Source organism: Diabrotica undecimpunctata, chromosome 4 (assembly GCF_040954645.1).
Source record: "Diabrotica undecimpunctata isolate CICGRU chromosome 4, icDiaUnde3, whole genome shotgun sequence".
Lineage (NCBI taxonomy): Eukaryota > Metazoa > Arthropoda > Insecta > Coleoptera > Chrysomelidae > Diabrotica > Diabrotica undecimpunctata.
Genome location: NC_092806.1, coordinates 87,189,057 through 87,213,626, shown reverse-complemented (window position 1 = coordinate 87,213,626; position 24,570 = coordinate 87,189,057). Strand labels below are relative to the sequence as shown.

The 24,570-nt window shown below is 33.9% G+C and overlaps 1 protein-coding gene across 1 annotated transcript in view; it reads left to right on the top strand.

Annotated features, from left to right (window-relative positions):
* sws (patatin like phospholipase domain containing sws) overlaps nucleotides 1–24,570 on the top strand; it is a 1,321,526-nt gene that overhangs the window by 843,994 nt on the left and 452,962 nt on the right. Inside the window, exons 13-14 of the mRNA XM_072529876.1 lie at nucleotides 16,028–16,255; nucleotides 21,666–21,850. Coding sequence (XP_072385977.1) covers nucleotides 16,028–16,255; nucleotides 21,666–21,850 — 413 coding nt within the window. The remainder of the gene's footprint in view (nucleotides 1–16,027; nucleotides 16,256–21,665; nucleotides 21,851–24,570) is intronic.

The window sequence follows — 24,570 nt, the reverse complement described above, 5'->3', positions numbered from 1 at the left end:
TAACGAGATTTCGTCCCTGGAAAGCAAAGTTTCTGCTAACATCTCTTCGGAAATCTCTAAAGTCACTTCTGAGATGTCTGCCCTCGACGATAGAATATCTTCGTTAAAAAACCAAGTTGCTGCCGATATGTCGGCCTTCGAAGAAAAGATGAAAGAGATGGAAAAGAAGCTGGAGGAAACAGGGACAGCAGAGAGAGGAAACAATCCAATTACAGCAGAGACAAAAGAAGACGAAACAAAATGTAAGTTGGAGATACGGCCGAAATTTGAAGGAAGTGGAGGTTCTATTCATGTTAAAGTCCCAACTTTCGACGGAAAATCATCATGGAACAACTACATGAAACAGTTTGAATCAGCTGCAAGAGCAAATGGATGGTCTGAAAAAGAAAACGCTGTAAACCTGACTATCGCTCTTCGAGGAGATGCCTTAGATGTGCTGCAGACCATAGCCGTAAAGGAGACCGATGATTTCGAACGACTCAAGAAGAGGCTAAATATGCGATATGGCCACGAACATTTGGAGCATGTATATCAGTCACAGCTTAAAAATCGTAGACAGAAGAAAGATGAGGCTCTTCAAGAATACGAGGTAGATATTGCCAGATTAGTACGATACGCTTATCCAACAGCTCCCAAAGACATGATGGAAAAATTGGCCGTTCAAACGTTTATTGATGGTCTTCGTGATCATGAAATGCAGAGAACACTGCGATTAGCTCGTCACAAGACGCTGGTTGATGTCTTATCCGCCGCCCTCGAATACGAGTCAGCTACGCAGGCCTCTGGCGGGTACAGTAAAGTTAGGACTGTAAAAGAGGAAGGAGATGAAGATAAACTTGACCAGCTCGTTAATATGATGAAAAGCATGACATATAAGAAAACGAAGACCATCAGATGCTGGAATTGTGGCGAAATAGGACACGTACGAAGCTCCTGTAAGCACCCTAGGTACGACGCGAATCAAGAAGCTCATCATCAGGAAAACTAGAACGGGTCAGCCTTAGGGGGGCAGCTTCGACCCAGAACTTTTCCAAAGACCCTCTCATACTAATAGCTTCTTTGAAATGTCGTGAAGATAGTGTATATGTAGATGGAGACATAAATGGTAAAAAGCATACGTTGATGGTGGATACCAGAGCGACCAGAACCATTATACGCCCGACAGTTATAAACAGCCGAAAGAAACTGTTACCAACGAGGTTGCGACTTCGGACCGCTACAGGTGAAAATGCTAACATTCATGGAGAAATCCAGGTACAATTGGGAATTGGAGCAGAAAAGTTCGTCCATACTGTTATAGTTGCTGACATCGAAGAGGATGTTATATTAGGAATGGACGTAATGAATATGCATGGATTCCAATTGGATTTTAAGAATAAGGTAATCAAAGTTGGCAACGAGGAGGTATTTCTCCATCCACATAATGACAACACTGTGCAAGCACCCATTACAGAAGATACAGTCGTGCCTGCGAGAAGCGAAACGATCATAGTAGCGCGGCTACAGGGATTTGTGGACGAAGGGAGACCTACTATGATGGAGCCTTGGAACCACGACGATGAGGTTGGCCGTGGAATCATAATTGGAAAGGAATTGGTGACTTCGGCTAAGGAAATTCCTGTGAGACTTATCAATGTCAACGACTACCCAGTGACCATAAAGAAAGAGACAAAAGTAGGAACTTGTGTACCTGTGACATCCATAATCCGTCAGGCGACAACATCTGATAATTCCAACGACAAATTCGACCAAATGGTTGCAGTTGCAGGACAGTCTCTAAATCAGACGGAGAAAAGGAAATTAAGGGAATTTCTTCGGCAGTATCGTGATATTTTCGTACCGAAAGGAGGAAAGACGGGAAGAACTACCGTTGTTAAGCATAAAATTGATACTGGTAATGCTAAGCCAATTCGTCAAACAGCTCGACGATTACCACAGGCGAAAAGAGAGGAAGCTGAAACGATTGTTCAGGAAATGAAGAAAGACGGGGTGATAGAACCTTCTACAAGCCCATGGGTATCTCCGGTGGTCCTGGTTAAGAAGAAAGACGGAACGACGAGGTTCTGTGTAGATTACCGTTTGCTGAACAACGTTACCAAGAAAGATAGTTATCCTCTGACTCGGATCGATGACACATTGGACACATTGGCTGGAAGTAAACTATTTTCTACTTTGGATTTGAAGTCTGGATACTGGCAGGTAGAAATGGACCCAGTAGATAAAGAAAAGACAGCCTTCACCACAGGATCTGGATTGTGGCAATTCAACGTTATGCCATTTGGACTCTGTAATGCTCCAGCGACATTTGAGAGGCTTATGGAAAATGTGTTGAGAGGGTTATCTTGGAAAACATGCCTGGTTTATTTAGATGACATAATCGTCTTGGGAGAGACATTCGAAGAACATTTGAAGAATTTAGAAAACGTTTTTAATCGACTTAAAGCTGCCCAATTGATGCTAAACCCCAAGAAGTGCCAGCTATTTCAGGGTAAAGTCAATTATCTGGGTCATAGTCAGTAAAGAAGGAGTGGCCGTGGATAAGGGAAAAATCGATTCCATTAAGGAATGGCCAAAACCAACTGACAAACATCAAGTGAGAAGTTTTCTTGGACTATGTACTTACTACCGGAGGTTTATTAAGAAGTTTGCAGATATCGCTAAGCCATTAACGCGACTTACAGAGGAAGCAAGAGAATACCGCTGGGATACAGACTGCCAAAATGCCTTTGAGACCTTAAAAAAACATCTAATAACAGCACCAATTTTAGGGTATCCACTGCCAGAAGGAGAGTTCATCTTAGATACGGATGCAAGTAATGTGGGAATTGGAGGAGTGCTGTCTCAGATTCAAGGAGGACAGGAATGAGTCCTCGGATATTTTAGTAAAGTTCTTTCAAAACCTGAGCGGAATTATTGCGTCACGAGAAGAGAACTTCTAGCAGTAGTTAAATCAGTAGAGCACTTCTATCAATACCTCTATGGCAGAAAGTTTCTAATCCGAACCGACCATGCCGCCCTTAAGTGGTTGATGCAGTTTAAGAATCCAGAGGGTCAGATAGCCAGGTGGATCGAACGACTCCAAGAATACGATTTTAAGATTGAGCACCGGGCCGGAGTTAGCCACAGAAACGCTGATTCTCTTTCCAGAACGCCATGCCCAGCAGAGTGTTCCCACTGCAACAAAACGGAATCCAAGGAAGCAGCAGTGCTAAGAACGACGATTGTCAACGACGACTGGACGCCTACTAAGATCAGGGAAGAACAAGAGAGAGATCCAGTTATACAGAAAATCCGAAAATGGAAAGAGGAAAACCGTCGACCACCTTGGCAGGAAATATCAAACCTATGCTCAGTAGTTAAGACGTATTGGGCCCAGTGGGACTCATTTATCATCGAAGATGGCTTGCTCAAACGAGTCCTGGAAAATGATGACGGTTCAGAGAAGAGAAGACAGTTGGTGATCCCAAAGAGCAGAATAGCCGAAGTACTTCGTCAGTTACACGACAGTCCATCGGTAGGGCATTTTGGTGTAAGGAAAACCCTTCAGCGAATTCGGGAACGGTTTTATTGGATGAACAGTTCCGACGACGTAAAAGACTGGTGGAAGAAATGTACTATTTGTGCTACGAGTAACGGGCCTCACCGAAAAAGGAGAGCTCCTATGAGACAATATAATGTTGGAAGCCCGTTTGAAAGAATAGCTTTGGACATTGCAGGGCCATTTCCAGAAAGTGAAAATGGGGACAAATACATGTTGGTAGTAATGGATTACTTCACTAAGTGGGTCGAGATTTACGCACTTCCAGACCAGAAGGCCGCCACCGTTGCAGATAAGTTGATCCAAGAATATATCAGCCGATTTGGAGTGCCTTTGGAGATACATAGTGACCAAGGCAGGAACTTCGAAAGCGATCTATTCCAAGGAATATGTGATAGACTAGGCATGAAGAAAACAAGAACTACCGCGTATGATCCGCAATCGGATGGTATGGTAGAACGAATGAATAGGACAGTTGGCAAGTATTTGACAAAGATGGTGTCCGATCATCAGCGAGACTGGGACCAATACCTTCCGTTCTTCACAATGGCCTACAGATCTGCTGTTAACGAATCAACAGGCCAGACACCAGCCAAAGTCCTATTCGGACGCGAAATGCGACTACCTTGTGATCTCGAGTTTGGATGTCGACCTGGAGAAGATGTAGCAGGTGAAGATTATGTGATCGAATTACGAAGAAGAATGGACGATGTACATGAGTTGGTCCGTTCCCACCTTCAGATCGCTAGCGACCGAATGAAGAAACGGTACGATACACAAGCCGAAAAGGGTTGCTTTAAGAAGAACGACAAAGTATGGCTGTATAATCCCAAGAAGTGAAAAGGTTGTTCTCCCAAATTGCAGCAGTTTTGGGAAGGTCCATACCTCATCATGGAGAAGATCAACGATGTCATCTACCGAATAAGCAAGATTCCGAGGGGAAAGCCGATGATAGTACACCATAACCGGTTGGCATCTTTCGAAGGTGACCACGACGTAGATGGAGAAGTGGAAGTAAACCAAGTCCACGATGTGTCTGACCTCACGTTTGAGGAATTCATGGGTGCCTATGGAGGTACCGGTAAAGCGAGACATGGTGTTACCACTGAAGAAAAGCAAGATCTACTCGCGCTCCCCGATGACTACTCGCTGGCCCTTACCATCCCGGCCAGTATCAAAGACGCACCAGGGTTGGCATCCGTCTTTCGAAGGAAGTTTGGTCGAGTTGCAGAACTTCAATACCAGGTGCCAGCTCCCGGTAAAACCTTGAAACTCCAAGATGTATCACGTTACCTTTTCTACCTGGTAACAAAAGACACTGCCCGTGACCAACCTACCTACCGAGATGTATGGGAAACCTTACTTCAATTGAGAGAGCACGTACTAGAGTCCGACGTGCAAAAGTTAGCCATGCCAAAGTTGGAGTGCCGCCAATTAGATTGGAGGGTTATCCGAAATATGGTGGAGGAGATCTTTAAAGACACCGAAGTCCAGGTGTTAGTCTGTTGCAATCCGCATAGTTACTGGTGCGGAGAGAAAACCGTCCCTTGTCATTTTTATACAACTGAAGTTGTAAAAGAGGGTCGAGTTGCCGATACCAGCATACCGTTCCAGTTCTAGTCCCGACAAGGTTCCAGGAGGAACCATCTTTTGAGAGGGGGGCAATGTTACGTAAAAATATGAGTCATAGTTTTAACCTGTAAACATGTTTTTATTCACATGCTTATGTTTTAGATTTTACGAGAGGCTTTTATTTACCTGAACGACCTTCCAGAAAAAGGTCGAACCGATGCGGGAAATCCAGTTTGCCTTACCGTTTCGCCGTCTACTCAAGAATGTTTTGGACTTTTCGAGATAACGGCGATTTATGTATAAAAATAAAACATTTTTATATGGAAAAAAAAAGAGGTTAGTCTTTGTATGTGGGTATATTTTATTTTATAAAAACCCTTAAAAGGGCAACATTAAAAGCACGAACGTTTTCGGAACAACTGTTTCATCATCAGGTTAAAATACAGGTTACCATGCCTGAGCCACCAAAATATTTGGGTAAAAACCCTTTAAAATGTAATGTGTTACCAAAGATTGTGCATGATGTTAATAATATTATATGATGTTTAATTATTATTATATTATTAACATCATGTACAATCTTTGGTAACACATTACATTTTAAAGGGTTTTTACCCAAATATTTTGGTGGCTCAGGCATGGTAACCTGTATTTTAACCTGATGATGGAACAGTTGTTCCGAAAACGTTCGTGCTTTTAATGTTGCCCTTTTAAGGGTTTTTATAAAATAAAATAAACCCACATACAAAGACTAACCTCTTTTTGTTATACGTGGTATACAGCCAGCTGCAGGAATTATTTTCCTTGTGGATTTTTATATGGAGGAACAGTTAAGTCTGAAGACTCGCGGTCGCGAATTTAATTGTACCGTTCGGATACATAAATTATGTAATTATTAATCAAATAAATTGTTGATATAAATTATCGTGCTTTTCAATAAATTAAAATAAGGACCTTTTGATAAAGACATTATAAATTAAATAGACATAAATAAATATCATTTCACTATATATTGAGTTAGAACTGATGAAGCTTTAGAAATATAAAGCGAAACGTCTTCGATAAACTTATGAAGTAGTTGACTTCTTTTTTTATTTGCCAACCTGAATGACCGATTAAACCTCTGAATTCACTAGTTGAATACTTTATTTAGGTTAAAAAGGTTTTTCCAAATTATATTACAAAATTTAAGAAACATTTATTAGATAAGAAAATTTTTAGAATATTTTTTTTTTAAAATATGTTTAGCAGCAATTTATTAACAAAACTAATTTTATTTGGAGAAAGAAAAATAGTGTTTAAAAAAAAATTATAAGTTATACACTAGATAATATTAGATATAAAAAGTATTTGGTTATTTTAATAAGATATATACTAGAGAATATTATAGAATATATTTATATGAGGGCATTCTTAAGGAATTAACATAATAATAAGTTTAAAAAATGTTTAAGTTGCAATGTATTTGGGTATTTTAATAACTATAATATTGTAAATATATTTGAGTGGGCCATCTTTATAGGCAACCAAGTATACACTTAAGTGAATTAAATAGTATGAACTTTTATATAGAATTATGGATTTAAAATAGTGTCATTTATTAATTTAAAATGTGTAATTTATATATAAATTTGTATTCTGATCTGAAAAGCCTAAATTTCCATAAAATTCTAGATAGAATTTTAGATTTAAAATGTGTAATTTATATATAAATTTGTATTCTGATCTGAAAAGCCTAAATTTCCATAAAATTCTAGATAGAATTTTAGTTAGAATAGTAATCTTCTAGATAGCATAAAAAGAATTATCTAGAAAGACGTCAATAGACAGATTTTAACCTTTGTTCGCACTAGAGTCTTCGCGAACATGGTTATGTCTATGAAATAGAAAGATTCGAACAGATATTTTTTCAAGAACATTCGTGAACAAAAGAAAATTATATAAATATGATGTGATTTGGATTCAAAAAGTCAGTAAGCAGTCAGTATGAAGTCAGTATAAAGTCAGTCGGTCATAATTTCAATATAGTGAAGTCAGTTGTTCAGTAATTTTAAGATAGTAAGGACAGAAAGTCAGTCAGTTAGTCAGATTTTCAAGATAGTCAGTCAGAAGGTCCAGATGTTCAATATAGTAAGTTCAATGAAGATTCAGAAACAGAACAAAGAGAATATTATTGAAGATTAAAAATTATGTTATGTATATTGTGATTGGAGATATATTTATTGAAGTTAATGTATGTTGGATTTGAGTTAATATATGGTGATTGGTGATTGGAAGAAAAAAAAGATTATTAGAAAGAAGAATAAATAGAAAAGAGGAAAGAACAATATTTTACTGATTTTTAAATACTATTAAGAAGAAAAATATTCTAAAATGGTGGAAGCTGATACTTAAAACATTGTGGAGTATTTGGCAAGGCAAGTTTACAAAAGAAAGATAACCGAGGCTGAGAAAGAAAACATTGAGTGGTGATTAAAATCTTTATTTTAGAGAACAGTTTCATTTAGGCATTCAGTGACAGAAAGGTACAAAATTTTGTTAATATAATTTAATTAGTGTCATAAGAATTTCAATTTTAAAGATAGTTTGCTTAAAATTTACATTGTCTATATAATTTAATTAGTTTCATAAGCATTTCAATTTAAAGATAGTTTGTTTTAAATTTACATTGGCTATGTTAGATATATATATATATATATATATATATATATATATATATATATATATATATATATATATATATAATATAAAGTTTTATTTTGAGGTTGCAGTCATTAATAGGGCAGGAAAGTAAAACTCTTTGTTCTTTAATCAAGCTTTCGCAAAATTTATTTGCTTCTTCAGGATATGCTAAAATATGGTATCAGTAAATACAACGAAATTAGAACTAAATAGCATTGTATAAAACTAGTAAAAAAACTTACAACATGAGGTTAATCCATTAAATTTTCAAATTTGCAAAACATTAAAACTTAACTTATTTTAAAAATTATACAGTTATGTAAGTACAATATTCCAATTTAATTTAATTTTGTAAAAATTCATTTTGACATTCAAAATGAATATTTTGAATGTCAAAATATATATATTAATGTGATATTAAAAGTCAGAGGTGCGCCAAGCAATTAATTAGCTAATTAATTAATTAATTAAACTTATTTAAATGATGCAATTATGATTTTATCACACTATTTAATTCTCTTATCTCAGGGTTATATTCGTGCTTCAATATCTATGCTTTACATATGATAGGTAAGGTTGTAACAGTCGTTACTTTTTTTTCCTACAATTTATATTAAAATAATTTCAGAGATGTAGTATGGGTTGCCTAACTTTAAGTGTTCATTTGCTCATTTAGTGTGTATTTTTAATAATTTCAGTTGTCACTCTGATCTAAATTTGGTACCATTGCGAACCAGAGAGATGACAGGAGATGAGGGGGAGTGGAAACTGGCTCTTGGTTAACAAACTGTGAATTACAATTCACTTTTGATCGAGAGTTTGAAGTGGTACAAAGGTGGTAGTTAGCGAAAGAAAATCCAATTAATGCATAGAATTTCCTTCACTTCAAGAAGTTAAATGTTTTAAGTATAACCGTAATCATTTAATTGACGGTGTTTTCGGAAACTCGGGAGGCTGAAGTGAAATTTCTAGCACGGAATTGATTAGCTATCTGGTAACTATTATTTTTTTTATATTATAAAAACTAACTTTTTGTTCCCACATCCCACATCCTTAAGGTATTCAGAATGACCTTGGGTCACGAATTCAAGCATAGTATGGCCGCTTACAATCATTCTGGCATGAATCTGATTAAAATTCTGAATTTTCCGTAAATCTTTAACATCTATTACAATTTCCACAGATATTTTAATGAACATTAGAGTATTCTATCTATATCCTATTATTCAGATTCATTATTTCATATTTTAATATAGTATTTTGTTCAAGGCCATTATATTTTTACTCTATGTGAAGCAAGGTCACGCTACATCCGATTGGATGGGTTTTTTTTATCTACTAATTATCTTTTTGCTCCGGTTTCTTATGCTGAAAGAAACTTTCCTCACTTCTTCTTTGATTTCTTTTTATCAATGTCGAGACTAGAAGTAACGGGGAATTGTTTTCAGCCACCTCCCATGGAATTATAAACTTCCCTCAGAACATCTGAGGGAGAGTACCACTTCAACTCTATAAGAATCAGGGTCATTGGGACAAGCCAGGGGGTATTGTCTACTCCACCCTCATTTTTTCTCCAGCCTGCACCTAGAGGTAGGGCAGGACAGTAACCATCGGAACTGAGCCAGTTAGCACCAGCTCCGTGCTAATTTCGGACCTCAAGGAGGACTTCGCTGGGACACCGAGGCCATTCGGGAGTATCCTTCCAGACAACTGTTTCACTTAGGAGGACAGTTGGTTTTTGCTTCAGAACTATATATATATATCTTGTTTCACCAGTTATAGTTTTTTTTTATAACATATATATATATATATATATATATATATATATATATATATATATATATATATATATATATATATATATATTAATTAATATAACTCCCCTTGGTGTAAGGTATCGGTAAGTTTGAGCTCAAATTCTACCCAGAGATTATCTTCCATTGTTTTTTTGTATTAACCATTTATTTCATTATTAACTTTAATTATTTCATTATTTGTTTACTTAACTATTTTTTTTTATATTTCATCTTGCGTTATTAACTCTGGTTATTATCCCTTCAGGATAATAGACCGTTTCAATTGTTTAACTTAGCTTGTTCCCATTTATGTATTATTTTGTTTATATTTGAATTTAGAGGTGTTTAACAATATTGTTGGTCATATTGTAGGTTAGTATAATATATTTACTTGACTATACGTTCTTCCAACGTTAGCATTATTTTGTTTAAGGTTGTTTTTAACCTAGATGTAGGTTGTACACTCTATATCAGAATTATATTGTGAAATTTTCATATACTTTTTGGTAACTTAGAGATTGTCAAAATCTAAGAAGTTATATTTAATAAACTTGAATTTGTTTTGCATATAATTTTTTATTAATATTTCCTTACCTTTTTACATTCACAGCATTTTTGTTTATTAAATCAACTTTAATTAATATTAGCAGTATACGATACCTGGAAGAGTGACCGTTACTCTTTTTAGAGTAGTATCCCTCTTCTGGCGCCCTCAATTTGTTTTCTTTGTTAATTTTCATTATATCTATTCATTTTTCATATCTTTTTTTTTTATCCATCATACATATTTTCCTGATTTACTGTCTTTAAAAGGCATGCATAAAAGGCTCTTGCCTACATTGCTAGCCTAGCCACATTCCGTTCATTATTTTTTTTTCATACTTCTTTACTTAATTGTTATCTATTTTATCGCATATATATAGACCACTCTTCTTATACCTCTCTCCTCCTACACACCCCAGTATTTTGCTACAAGGTCTGAGGAATACCGGAATAATAAACATATATGATACAAAATTATATTATATTGAAATAAAATTCACACTCAAATATCTTCAACAAAAAATATCTCATATAATGATTATCAAAATGTTATTCTACGTACGTGAACCTTCAAAAATTAATGTTATATACTATATAAATTAAAATTTCAAATCAAAATTGTTGTTTTATATCTCCTGATAAATATTTCTATCTTTTCTGAAGCAATTAAAAAAAACTTTGTTGATAAAGAAAAGCTGACGAATGAAAAAAAAACTATCTCTCTGATGATGAGTTGTCCAAATCCTTGTTCCTTGTGGCCTACACTATCTATTCTTAGCAATTCCCTAGGTAATCAGCAATCTTACAACAAATTATTGCGAGCCTTTCGTCTTCAATGATCTCCTTCAGATGCACGTATCGTTCAAAAGGTGCTAGCCTCTTCTCCTCTCGATAAACTGAATCTCTCGTTCCGGCCTGAACAGTGACTCTTGGAATATATAAGTAGAAAAGTATGACTTACAATATTTCACTGGATCAGCTTCCGTCAGGATACACTTAGTCCACGAAAACTCACAAACATTCACTTCTAATGCTGACTATCACTTGGGAACCGCCAAAGAACAACGACTGTTCGCCTTGCACCCTTGGAAAACAACTGATTATCTTTTCTCTCTCAAAAATCTAGCTAAACTCTCATTCCTACATAGCTATCCCACTTTTTTTTAATCTCCTCCAATCAGAGTTCGTCACACTTATCCCCATCTACCATTTAGATGACAAACAACAATTTTACCTACAATTATAAATTTCCTAAATACTATTAACATGCTAATCGGTTTCTACAAATTCTTAAGAACTAACGGAGAAACATAATTTCTAAATTCTACCCTATTGTCTTATTCACTGTACAAGTCCATTTGGAAACGGTCGCATTGTTCATTTCACTTAAGCTCCCTCACGTCACGAATATATTTTACACAGAAAATAATTTATGCATATCTTAAATTTTGTTTACTACAGGTAATCCAAAGATAATGGGCTTTCATTTCTTCGAAATGTCTTTTATAGTTTATCAGTTGAAATATTTTGAATTATTATATTTTACGCTTTGAAATATATTAAGAGCAAACCAATATTATTTTCAATTTTACATAGCATAACAATATATATATATATATATATATATATATATATATATATATATATATATATATATATATATATATATATATATATGTATATATATATTGTTATGGTAAGGAAAATTTAATTTTAAAATACAATATCTAAATTGATGAACATTGTTGATATCAACATAATCAATGTCATAATGAATTTGTACAAAATTAAAATATTGTACTTACATAACTAGATAATTTTAATAAGGTAAGTTTTAATGTTTTGTAAATTTGAAAATTTAATGGATTAACCTCATGTTGTAAGTTTTTATACTAGTTTTATACAATGCTATTTAATTTTAATTTCATTGTATTTACTGATACCATATTTTAGCATATCCTGAAGAAGCAAATAAATTTTGCGAAAGCTAGATAAAGAGTTTCACTTTCCTGCCCTATTAATGACTGCAACCCCAAAATAAAACTTTATTTTATATATATATATATATATATATATATATATATATATATATATATATATATATATATATATATATATATATATATATATATATATATATATATATATATATATATATATATATATATATATATATATATTGTCTATTACTATTAAATAGTGAAAGGTAAGATCGAAGGAAAGGGGGAATTAGTAAGAAAAAAAGACTATCGTGGCTAAGAAACATGACACAATAGACAGGGCTAAATTTTGAATAGCTGTGACAGAGAAGAGTTTGCAATAATTATAGTTGCCAGCATACATTGAGGAGAAGGCACTTTGAGAAGAAGAAAACAATATTAAAAAAATGGTACAGTGGGCGGTACAGTAGACTAGCGCGAAGCTTCATACTATCTTTTCTGTATTTTTAAAATTTAAATAATATTTTTAAAATTGAATAAAGTTATTTTATTATTGATTTATTATTTATATTTTAAACCAAATTAAATTAAATTATATTTTATTAAAATATTTGAATAAATTATTGTGTTTGCTCCTAACGCCCCCTGCTAATGTATTAACAAAGCATATATTATTTACTTCTGACATACCTGCCAAATTCAGATGAAATATTAAATTAATCAAATGTAAATAAATATGATTTTGTAGTAAATTTAATTATTATGTAAACTAAATACGATGTTTAAAAATAATGATTGTATTTATATGAAATTATTTTAAAACAAGAAGTATCATAAAAATTTAAACAGATGATTTAATATTGTTATTAATGGGATGAATTTTATGACTTTTAAATTTTGATAACTGCTTAAAATAAATATATGATGACTAGTTTTTAATGAAAATTAATAGATATGTCGCAGCCAGATGGTTAAATTGTCGTTCGATAGAACAGTAATAGATATGTAGATTAGCCGAGTATCTGACGACCACGAATATAACGTTTAACAGGTCAGCTAGTCAACGATCAGTCGTGTAGTCAAACAGCTAATTGAAATAGTCCTCTAGTTGCACAGCTAGCTCTTTCATATGATTGAACAACGCGCTATGATGTCTTACTTATAAAATGATGTCATTTACTTTACAGATGAGGTTATTAATAATTTTCATGTTACATTTCAATCATTTATTAACATAACTTAAACTGCTACGACATTTCTTTTTTCTTAAAGCAAGCATATCTCATGGGAAGGCATTGTTTTTGTGCTGGTTTACACGAGCATTTTTGAAATCCTTGCCCCCCAAACTTTGATTCTATAGTCACAGCTGCTCGTAAAGATATCGGAGTTCCTGTTTTTGTGCCGATTCTATAAACTCCATTTCTAAAATCCAAAATTTTTCCGTTGATATTTTTAGATACTACTACCAATAAGTAAAGGTGTCAGTTTTTTTGTTGTATTCTCAAATATTTTTTCAGCTGCACGTTTTGTGTGGCTCATTTCTCTGAAATAGTATGTTTCTTCCGTTGCATCTAAAACACAGTACTTTGGAACCAAACTCCTACTCTCCTACTATAGACATAGGACATGAACAGGATTATTGCAAGACTTACAGCTATGGGCAATAGCGGTAGGATTCTGGCATGTGACACAAATTAGTTCAATGTACTCAGTCCTCTAATTGACTAAATTATTCGTCAATGTTATTATTATCAACATTTGTAGAGTAATTGTCACTTAGATTTGAGGCTCAGCCACTAAAATTTCTAAATGAAAATTATTACCTATTAGATTCGTATCAGTGTTAACGATTTCACAATTCTCAGGATTTTTAGATTGTTCGAGTAATGTCTCTGTGATTTGAGTTTCATGATTCCATTCTACATTCTATCTCTCGGTGTTTAAACTCTGATGCTGTATCTCAGTACTATCGTCACATTTCCCATTTTTTAATTTTTGTAACTGTTTTTCTGTTTCAATGTTTATCAACAATTGTGAGGGCATATTAGTACCTTTTAAACCAGCTTAAGAATCATTACCAAACAATGCTTTATAAGGAGACTCCCGAGGATTCTATGAAATGAAGAATTTTTTTGGTACTGACAAAACAAATAACCAATAGACCACTTGGTTGAATTTTTGTCTTTCATCTATGAACGTATCATATTTTCAACGTCCTGGTTGCTAGGTGCAACACTGCCCTGAGTTTCAGGGCGCCTTGGGCTACCATGTGCAACCAGTTCTTCTATCACTTTTGCCGTAAACTCTTCTCTACTGTCAGATTGTAAAATATATGGAGCACCAAAAATCAAAAATATTTTCATAAGCTTCATTGCTACCTCACTCGCCATTTTCGTTTTCAGTGGACGGAGGTTCAAAATTTTTGTAGCATTATCTTAGTAATTGAGCAGCCATTTATATTCGCCATCAGGACTAGATTGAAAATCAATTAAGTCAACCTGTCCTCGAATATTAAAATCTTGAGAAACAATAGGTCGTGGACAATAGGACTTATTTTGATGCCTTTTTTATCATTTTAACTCACAACCGAACAAGAACAACAGTGGTTGCCACCATATTGTAAACAATGTTTTGAATCACTTTTGAATATTATCATAAAGATTCGAGTTGATATCTAGTCGTTCGGTTGAACGGCGTCGTTCCAACCAAAGACTCTTTTTCAACCAGTTAACTGGTGCTACTAGCGGCGCGGTGTATAAGAAACAAACTACGTCAATGATGTGGCGGCTTTTCAATCAGCCATGTCGTTGAACTTCTTATTTGCATAAAAATTCGACAAAATAACTAGTCGTGTGATTGAATGGCGTTATTCAATCAAATGGCTAGCTGTTTAATTGAACGGCTAATTTAACCATCTGGCTGCGACATATACACTCCTATTATTCATTATTGTTCTCTTTTTTTCAATGAAAGAACTCTGCAACAGCAAGTCTGTTTGAGTTTTGAATACTGAGAGGTAAGAATTTTTGTACGCGACCGGCAATTTTGAATGTTAGTTACGTGCGTGAAATACTCGACGGTAAATATTCGATATCTTTTGATCAGAGTGTCCTATCGACAAAAATCAAAATGTGTTTTAACGGTGAAGAGTGCAGCTTCCGTATGCAATTTTTGCATTTTGTCGCAAATGGAGTCAGTTTATATAAAACTGTTAAATTTATCACTTCCATTGAACTATGGAATTTCAATTGTTAGAACCTAATCTTCAAAACCTATAACATGAAATTTCGATTTTGTATTTACATATGGAAAATTTTTAATGGAAATGAATGAATACACACTTCCATTATTAATGATTATTCTTCTTTTTTTAATGAAAGAACTTTCCAACAGCAAGTTTATTTGAACTTTCAACACTGAGAGGTAAGAAGCTTCTGTTGTATGTTTCCGTCGAACGAATCTGTCAAAATATTCTCAAGCTGAGCGAACGGACTATATTAAAACTTTTATTGCTGTCGGTACATATATTGTTCCACTCAGTTTACTTATATTTTATGATTGCAACATTAAAGTGAGAATACCGTATAAGTATACCATACGGTAGCAGCATAATTTATTAACTTATGTATATTTGCTAATATGACAATCGAACAATTATGATTCCTTATCTAAACATATTTCTCTATTATACTTATAATTATTCTGTGCTTTACAAAATGCTATTTATTACAAATTTTATGTTCGCCGTATTTGTACTAAACGGTTGCGCATATTGGTATAGAACATTTGGCAATATTGCTCATCGCGTAGATTTTATATTAAATAAATCTAATACAACTAATATATTTTGAAACAATTATTGCCTAATTTTGTTTATTCTGCATACAGAATTGTTTTGTATTAAATTTGATTAAATTAAATTTCCTTTATATAATCTTTATTATATTTCTTCTCAGGATCAACTTTAAGACTGACGTCGGATGTAGTACGTAAGACATTAGGAAATTCCATCATGGACCCAAATAACGAGTACAGACTTTCATCTTGGTTAGCCCAACAAGAAGATCAACATAGGATCTCGCTATATCAATGTGATCTAACTGTAAGCGCTTGGACGCAAAGATGTATACGACAGGCTGATTGTATTCTGATAGTAGGACTAGGTGATAATCATCCTTCCTTAGGTAAATTTAAAATTATAGCAATTATTTTTACTATTTGTTACTGTATTTGTACTACTAGCAGTTCTTATTATTAACCCAGTTATTCATTATTAACCTTAAGGCACTCTGCATTAGTTTAATGGTTGGATTTTGAAACTATTCAAATAATTTGGTTCCACCTATATACTTAACACTTCCTTCGATGATGATCAGTTTCTGGTTTCAGCAATTGGTGTACATATAATATCATCAACTATTATTGTATATACATTTTCTTTCTTGGCTTTATCTCTCCTTTGTCACACAAACTCTTTTTTTCTCCCTTACTCACTCTTTTATCTCTTTCTCTCACTCAGACTCTTACGCTATTACTCCCCCTCTGCATAGTGAAATATAAAATCATGGTTAGGTCAACTTATTAGCTTAGTGACATGAATAGTTTTTTTCGATTATATTGAGAACCGCTCAATTATAAAATTTTACACATACCTTTTCCTTGGATGGAGAACTCTATGTTAATTTTTAAGTATATGTTAAGTATAAGTATTTATAAGAAAAGAGTGTGATAATAAAAAAGATTTAAGATCAGACTGTTAATAGTAACAAATATGTAATCCGCTTGATATTTTAATATTCTTCTAAGTGAGATTGAGGATCTTATGGTGTTCAGCAGCCACTGGCTCACCGATGTCCTGTTTTATTTATTAATTTATTTCTGAAAGATATGTGGAGATTTATAAGATGAAAAAGAACGGATATAATAAATCTTATGTGAACATATTACCAAAGACAAGTATTCCTCAACTGGACTAAACCGTACAATAGCAATAACAGAATTCCCGTAACACCAGAAATAACATCAAATGAATTAACGCTTATAACAAAAAGCGAAGTAGAAGAAGCTTTAACGAAACTGAAAAATAAAAATGGTACTGAGAAAGATTGAATATAAAATGAGCTTATAAAATATGGTGGATTACAGCTAATGCATCGCTAAATAATATTTAATAAATTCATAAAATTAGAACGAATTCCTGAGTAAATAAAAACGAATATTATGATGCCATTGCCTTAAGAAAGGAAAAAAAATACCTCAGCAACTATGGAGGAATATACCTGTTAAGCTCCATTTTGAAACTCCTTTCAATAGTAATAACGAGTAAGTTATAGGCTACCGGCGAACCTACAGCATAGTAAAGCCGCTTCGGCAGAACTTACAGTTGATCTGGGAAGGTTCGATGAAGCTTTAATACAAATAAGAGCTTTGTCGGGTGTTGGTGGACAGCTTATATAAAGTCTATCTGCCAAAGTCCTGAGGACTTGTATAATAGTCAGATGACATTTTAAAACATTGCCGTTGATGAATTTCTATTACAAAGATTTGTCGACGGTAAATATGATATGATATATACTCCTTCATACTCACTCCCTCATTCAGTCCTCAGAGTCGAAAATGCCACTGAACCTCTAAAAATCATTCTAACGGCTGAATTTTGCTGAAAATGTCAATTTTGGGACCCCAGTTGCAAAAAAGTTGCCACTCCATCCCCGGGCTTCTCTTTAAAACCGCCTCTCGTAGGAGGGAAAAACGGAAAACATCGATTTACCAAGACACTTCCATTGACCGTTCACTATGGAATTTCCATTGTTAGAACCTAATCTTCAAAACCTATAACATGAAATTTCGATTTTGAGTTTGGCAACAAATATGAGACATTTGAAATATACATAAAAACGCTATTACAAACGATTTAAAACTGTGTTTTTTCGATTGCACAAGTACTGTCTTTCGCAATTTTACAACTTCAGGTACAAATTCCGCTCAATGCCGTCTTCGTGGAGGCATTTCCCATGACTTGTGATCGTTTGTAATGTGAAAGTTTAAATTCAGTAGTTGGGCATATTTCAAATGCCTCTTATTTGCTGCTAAAACTAAAATCGAAATTTCATGTCATAGGTTTTGAAGGTTAGGCTCTAACAATGAAAATTCCATAGAGACCGGCCAATAAAAGTAATAAATTTTATTGATCTCACGAGATATTAATGCAAACATTTCATACGAAAGCTGCACTCTTCACCTTTAAGACACATTTTAATTTTTGTCGATATAACAGTTTGATCAAAAGATATCGAATTTTGTAATGGGTAGCTTAGCCACCAAACCCAGTAAAACGCAAGTTTAATTTAAATAAAAAATAAATACAGTGAATGTTATAAAAGTTATATAAAACGAAAATATTGTTATTGTTAATATACGGTAATAATATAAGTTAATACTCGACCCGGCAAGGAGCGGGAAGTGATTAATTAATACTTACTCGCGTTACGGCTTGGCCTTAGATCAATACTCTAAGACCGGGTTCGGCAGCTGCTGCTAGATCAATACTCTAGCAGCGGTTGGCCTTCAGTCAATTTCCTAAGGCCTGTGGAATTGTCCCCAGATCATAACTCTAATAAAAATTTTATTTAAAAAATTCATTTATAAACGGTATAATAATAAAAACCCTATCGGGCTATATCACAGGACGTTTTCGGAATAACTATTCCATCATCAGTGCTATCATAAAATAAGTATAACCACTTTAATTAAATCATATGTGAAAGTTAAAATTTTGACCAAGGTTATTACAAAAGTGTGGTTAATACTTACTGGATATACATGTTTGAAGCCACTAAATATATGAGTAAAAACCCTTTAAATGTAGTTTGATTAACTTTGATTTACGTCTTTAATTTTAATTTTAATTAAGTGTCAATTAATGTAGTAATGTAATATAATGAATAGTTATTCTGAAAACGTTCTGTGAAGTAGCCCGATAGGGTTTTTATTATTATACCTTTTATAGAGGAATTTTTTAAATAAAATTTTTGTGACACATGGTATACTACGGGAATTTAGTTTTCTTGTGGATTATAACTCTAATAGAACTCCCACGACGGTTGGCCTTTGCTCATTATCCAAAGATCCGGTGGAGTTCCCCCCGATCAGTACTCTGGCCGAACTCGATTCTCTCTTGCGGCGGCTGTTTTATACCGTTGCCGGTGTTCCATCTCCAGCGCGCATCGCTGGAAGTGGAAAGTAGCGGTGGGAGTGTGTGCGTACGGAGCTGTGGCAGATCGGCGGGGATAGCTGGTGATGATATCGTTACAATTTTTACCGTCGAGTTGATAAAAATTTTATTTAAAAATTTAATTTTTGAGTGAACTGCGTTGTTTCTGAGAGAACGGTCATTTTACACAAAAAAGTTCCAATAGAAATTTTTGTTCAAAATTATTTCATCTACATTTTGTTACAATTGATATTTTCCGTTACCCTCTCCCCCTACGAGAGGGAGTCTAGGGGGAAGTCCGGGGGTAGGAGTGGTAATCTTTTTTGCATCTTTTTGAGGTCTAAAGTTGACGCTATATAAATAACATATGGATGATGACTTCTGACCATATGGTATCTAGATGCACGTCTAAAGTACCTTTCATGTTTACATCCCCCAACTTAGTATGGGGCAGAACCCAGACTGCAAGGTTATACCTGGTACACAAAAAACTTCGGAGGTGTCGGGTGTAGGAATTTAAAATAGATTTAAGCATTTCTATTTCACTTCGAGAATATATCTCTGTATTCCAAGTAGAGGTTTATGCAATCTTATATAGTGTAAGAAAATAACATAACGGCCTTTAATGTGAAGAAGATTAATATATGCATAGATAGTTAAACCGTTATGGGTGCTCTCAGGAGCTCTAAGGTAGTATCTAGGCTAGTGTGGTAATACCGAGAAGAACTCGATAAACTGACAGATCATAAATAGGTCACACTAGTATGGGTGCTAGGTTATCAAGGAATACAAGGCAGCGAAAGGTCTGATGAACTTACTAGAAGAGGATTACCTATTAACTATTAGGGTTCTAGAAGTTCTAAAAATCATTTTTTGCGACCAAAAAAATAAGAATGAATACACAGAAGATGTACAATAATTCAATTGGCTGCAATACAACTCATTGACAAGATACCCTTGCAGAAAAAAATAAGGATATTAAGGGAATTAAAAAAAATTGTTAAAATCCTTTATAAATGGTATATAAATTAAAAAACCCGAACGGGCTATGTCATGAAGACAAAACGTTTTCGAAATCCATATTCCATCATCAGTGTCTAGGTGTACATGTTTTGAGCCACTAAATATCTGGGTAAAAACCCGTTAAAAGTTATATGTTACAACTTAGTTTACATTATTTAGTCTTATATATAAGGATGTATCCTTGTTATTCCATCCCATGTTATCATATCCACTGGTAACTTTAACATCCTTATATATATATATATATATATATATATATATATATATATATATATATATATATATATATATATATTTATATATATATATATATATATATATATATATATATATATATATATAATGTAAACTAAATTGTAACATATAACTTTTAACGGGTTTTTACCCAGATATTTAGTGGTTCAAAACATGTACACCTAGACACTGATGATGGAATATGGATTCCGAAACCGTTTTGTCTTCATGACATAGCCCGTTTGGGTTTTTTAATTTATATACCTTTTATAAAGGATTTTAAAACAATTTTTGTGATTCATGGTATACATCCAGCTACAGGAACTTAGTTTCCTTGTGGATATTAAGGGAATTGTTACAAGCGTCGATACATTACAATGCATAAAACATAGATTCACCACTAAATACTCTAAATCATTGAACAGACATAAGTACTAGATAGAAGCCGGTTCTTTGGCCTAAAGAAGATAAAAACGGTACCGTCCACAATCAAAATTTTTTCCTTATTGACTATTTTGAAAACTAACTAACCTAAGAAAACTAGTCTAATCTTTGAATTAAATTAGACAAAGCTGTTTTCAAAACAGACCCGCATTGAAAAGAAAATAATCTTTTTCCACCAGGACTAGGCACCTGTCCTGGCACATGTCCTCAAAAGTGTCATGGCATTACTAAAAATGGAATGCTCTTTATTAGGCAGTCTTTGTCTTTTCAATTTCCATCTCTTCTTAAAACTGTAACCTTACTCGCTGGCCAGCGCTTTTTGTACAATCAATAATCCATTGCGTTTCTATATGAGTACTTTCCATATTTTCTAAAATAATACTACAGAAAAATATACCACTGACTTAACAAAATTTATTTTGTCCAGTAGAGGAAATTTTATTCAATTATGAAAATTCCTTAAAATCATAAATTATTGTTTTCACTCTCAGGTCAAAAAATTTTCAGACCACGCACGTAGTGACTTACTAATCGGTATAGTAAAACAAGTATCCGTTAAATGGAACTCTTTATTAGTAAAGTCTGTGATTAGCGAAATATTGTGAAACTGCTGTTAATATATTAATGTTGGTAAAAGAATGAAAAATGTAGCAGTTGATTGTATTATTAATTATTTACAGGAAAAGTGGAAAAAGAAATTGAACGACTAGCCATAAGGACTCAAAAAGAATTAGTCTTGTTGCACCGAGAAGGTGGTAAACCCAAAAATACAATTGCTTGGCTAAATATGAGAAGTTGGGTGTCGTCACACCATCATATATTATGCCCGAATAGAGTATTCGCTAGAAAATCAGTTAATAGAATTGTAAGTATACTGGTCTTTTCATCGTAAATTCGTATATAATAACATCATCCAATTTAACGTTGTTATTTTAGCACATTTCCCTATTATCGGGATAGTAGAGAATGAGTAGATAATTATGAAAGAATTAAAATGTAATCTGATTATTATTATTATCCAGATTTAGCCATACGACTCACACTCCCTCTAAGGGGAAAATTCACTCATCCCAAATACCTACGGTATCAAAAGGATTGAGCTCTGGTGGGGCTCTTTTCGTGTTATCGATCCCTAGGTGACTTGGTATGCTAGAGTATCTCCCAAAAATTTTACGTCGTCGTCGGGAGTAGTACAGATTTCTGCATGGTATTATACAGATCTTCATTCAGACCCAGTTTTTTTTTTATGTTTTCTATGAGATTCTTCGAAATGACTCCAGTAGTAGAAAGAATTATGGGTATCGTCTGGGTACTTTTCATTCCCCATTGTCTTTTTATGTGTATTTTCAGATCTCTGTACTTGGCGATCTTTTCGTTGTATTTAAAACGCAGATTATTGTTATATCGCCACGTCGATTAGTGTTGTTTGACCTCTCGGTCCCAATATAGCTTGAAGTTGTCATTTTCAAGTATACTCTCTGGGTCGTATTGATAATATGTGAAATGGTTTGCTTGGAGAAGTCCCAGTTTGATAGCTACTTCTTGATGGAGGATTTTCCCTACTAATCATGCCGTTCCTTGTATTCAGTTGCAGTAAATGCCTGGCAGCCCCCAGTAAGATGTTAGATGATTTCTTGGGTTTGAGGTCCATATCGGCATTTGTCGTTTTGGACTTGAGGATCTTTGATGATATATTTAATATGATTAAGGTAATTTTTTGTTGGTATAACCTGACCCTGAATGGCAAGTAATGAACCTTCTGTTTCAGGAAACACCTTTCCTGATGTCAGCCAATAGTTCGAAGCTATACTGTCGACATAATAATAATAATAAATAATAAAACTTTATTCATCCTTGCAGATTATTTACATAATATAGGACATGTCAAAGTAAAAGGAAACGTTAAAGACTACCTATACAATATAAACATACACATAAATATAGAAACAACATACAACATATCTAAGACATAAAGTCTTCTAAGTCTTCAATTTATTCTTAAATGCTCTATCATCATCTGCTTCACTTTTTAATTTGGATGGGAGCTGATTAAAAAACCTTACGCCGCTATAATCAGGGTTTTTTTCAAACATAGAAGTGTAATGTTTAGGAGTCCTAAAGAAATCTTTTTTTCTGGTACGATAATTGTGTACATCTGAATTTGATTTCAATCTATTGATATTAGCTTTTGTATACAGAATACTTCTGTATATAAAAATTGAGGGAACAGTGAGTATTTGATATTTTCTAAAATGCTCTCTACACGTATGTCTATATGGTAAATTAAAAATCAAGCGAATTATGCGCTTTTGGGCTATAAAAACTTTCGAGACATTTGTTGCACTGCCCCATAGAACAATATTATATGACAAATGTGAATAGATGATAGCGTAATAAACATTAAGTTTCTGTTCCGTTGTAAATAAGTATTTGAGTTGCAAAACAGCATAGTATCCAGAATTAATTTTCGAACATACATGATTAATATGTACCTCCCAGCTCATATTACTGTTTAGATGTAGTCCTAAAAACTTTGTAGTGTCAGATAAAGTGATAAAATCATTGTCGACTTTGACAGAGAAAGTTTCCTTTATTGGAGTTTTTATATAAAATTGCATACATACTGTTTTACTCGAATTTACTATTAAGGAGTTTTTTTCACACCAAGACGTAAACTCATGGGCTAAGGTATTGAGTTTTAACCTCAATTCCTCACCATTTTCTGCAGATGCCACCAAAGTCGTGTCATTAGCATACAAAAAAATATTTTCCGTATTCATATATTTAGGCATATCATTGATATAACAAAGAAATAACAAAAGACCCAGTATTGATCCTTGTGGAACGCCAAGATCAACGTCATACAAATCTGATTGATAATGACCGACTTTGACATACATCTGTCGATATTCTAGATATGATTGTAACCATTTTAAAAAATTACCTCGAAATCCAAGTCCGTTTAGTTTACAAATTGCTACATTTAAATTTATAGAGTCAAAATCTTTAGTTAAATCAAAAAGGAGGGCTCCAACAAATTTCTTTTGATCTAATGAACTAATCTAATGAACATAGTCTTGACTGACTTCATTGGGATGTCGCCCGTGCAGAGATTTACCCATCCAGGTGCGCATTTTTTCGTCCTTAGTAAGATGTTTAGTCGCATTTCTGGTTCCCTCAGTTTGATCGGTGTTGTGTCATCTACTGCACAAATCGCTCGATGTAGAGTAGATGTCTAAGCCTGCACCTGAAAATACGTTATTAAATTAGTAATCTGTTTTTCTAATTGCTCACTTATATCCATAAGTCCTCGACCTCTTAAATACCGTGGTGGTATCGTTCTCTTTATTGCACTTTGAGTATGGTGTTTTTGTGCCTTTGTGAGGTGTGTTCGTACTTTTCGCTGAAGATTTGCTATATCCGTTTTTGTCCACTTAACAATACAAAAAATGAGTAGCTAAGCGCGAAACAATATTATTATCCAGATTTAGTCATACGGCTCAGACCCCCTCTAAGGGGAAAATTCACTCATCCCAGATACCTACGGTATTAAAAGTATTGAGCTCTGGTGGGACTCCTTCCGTG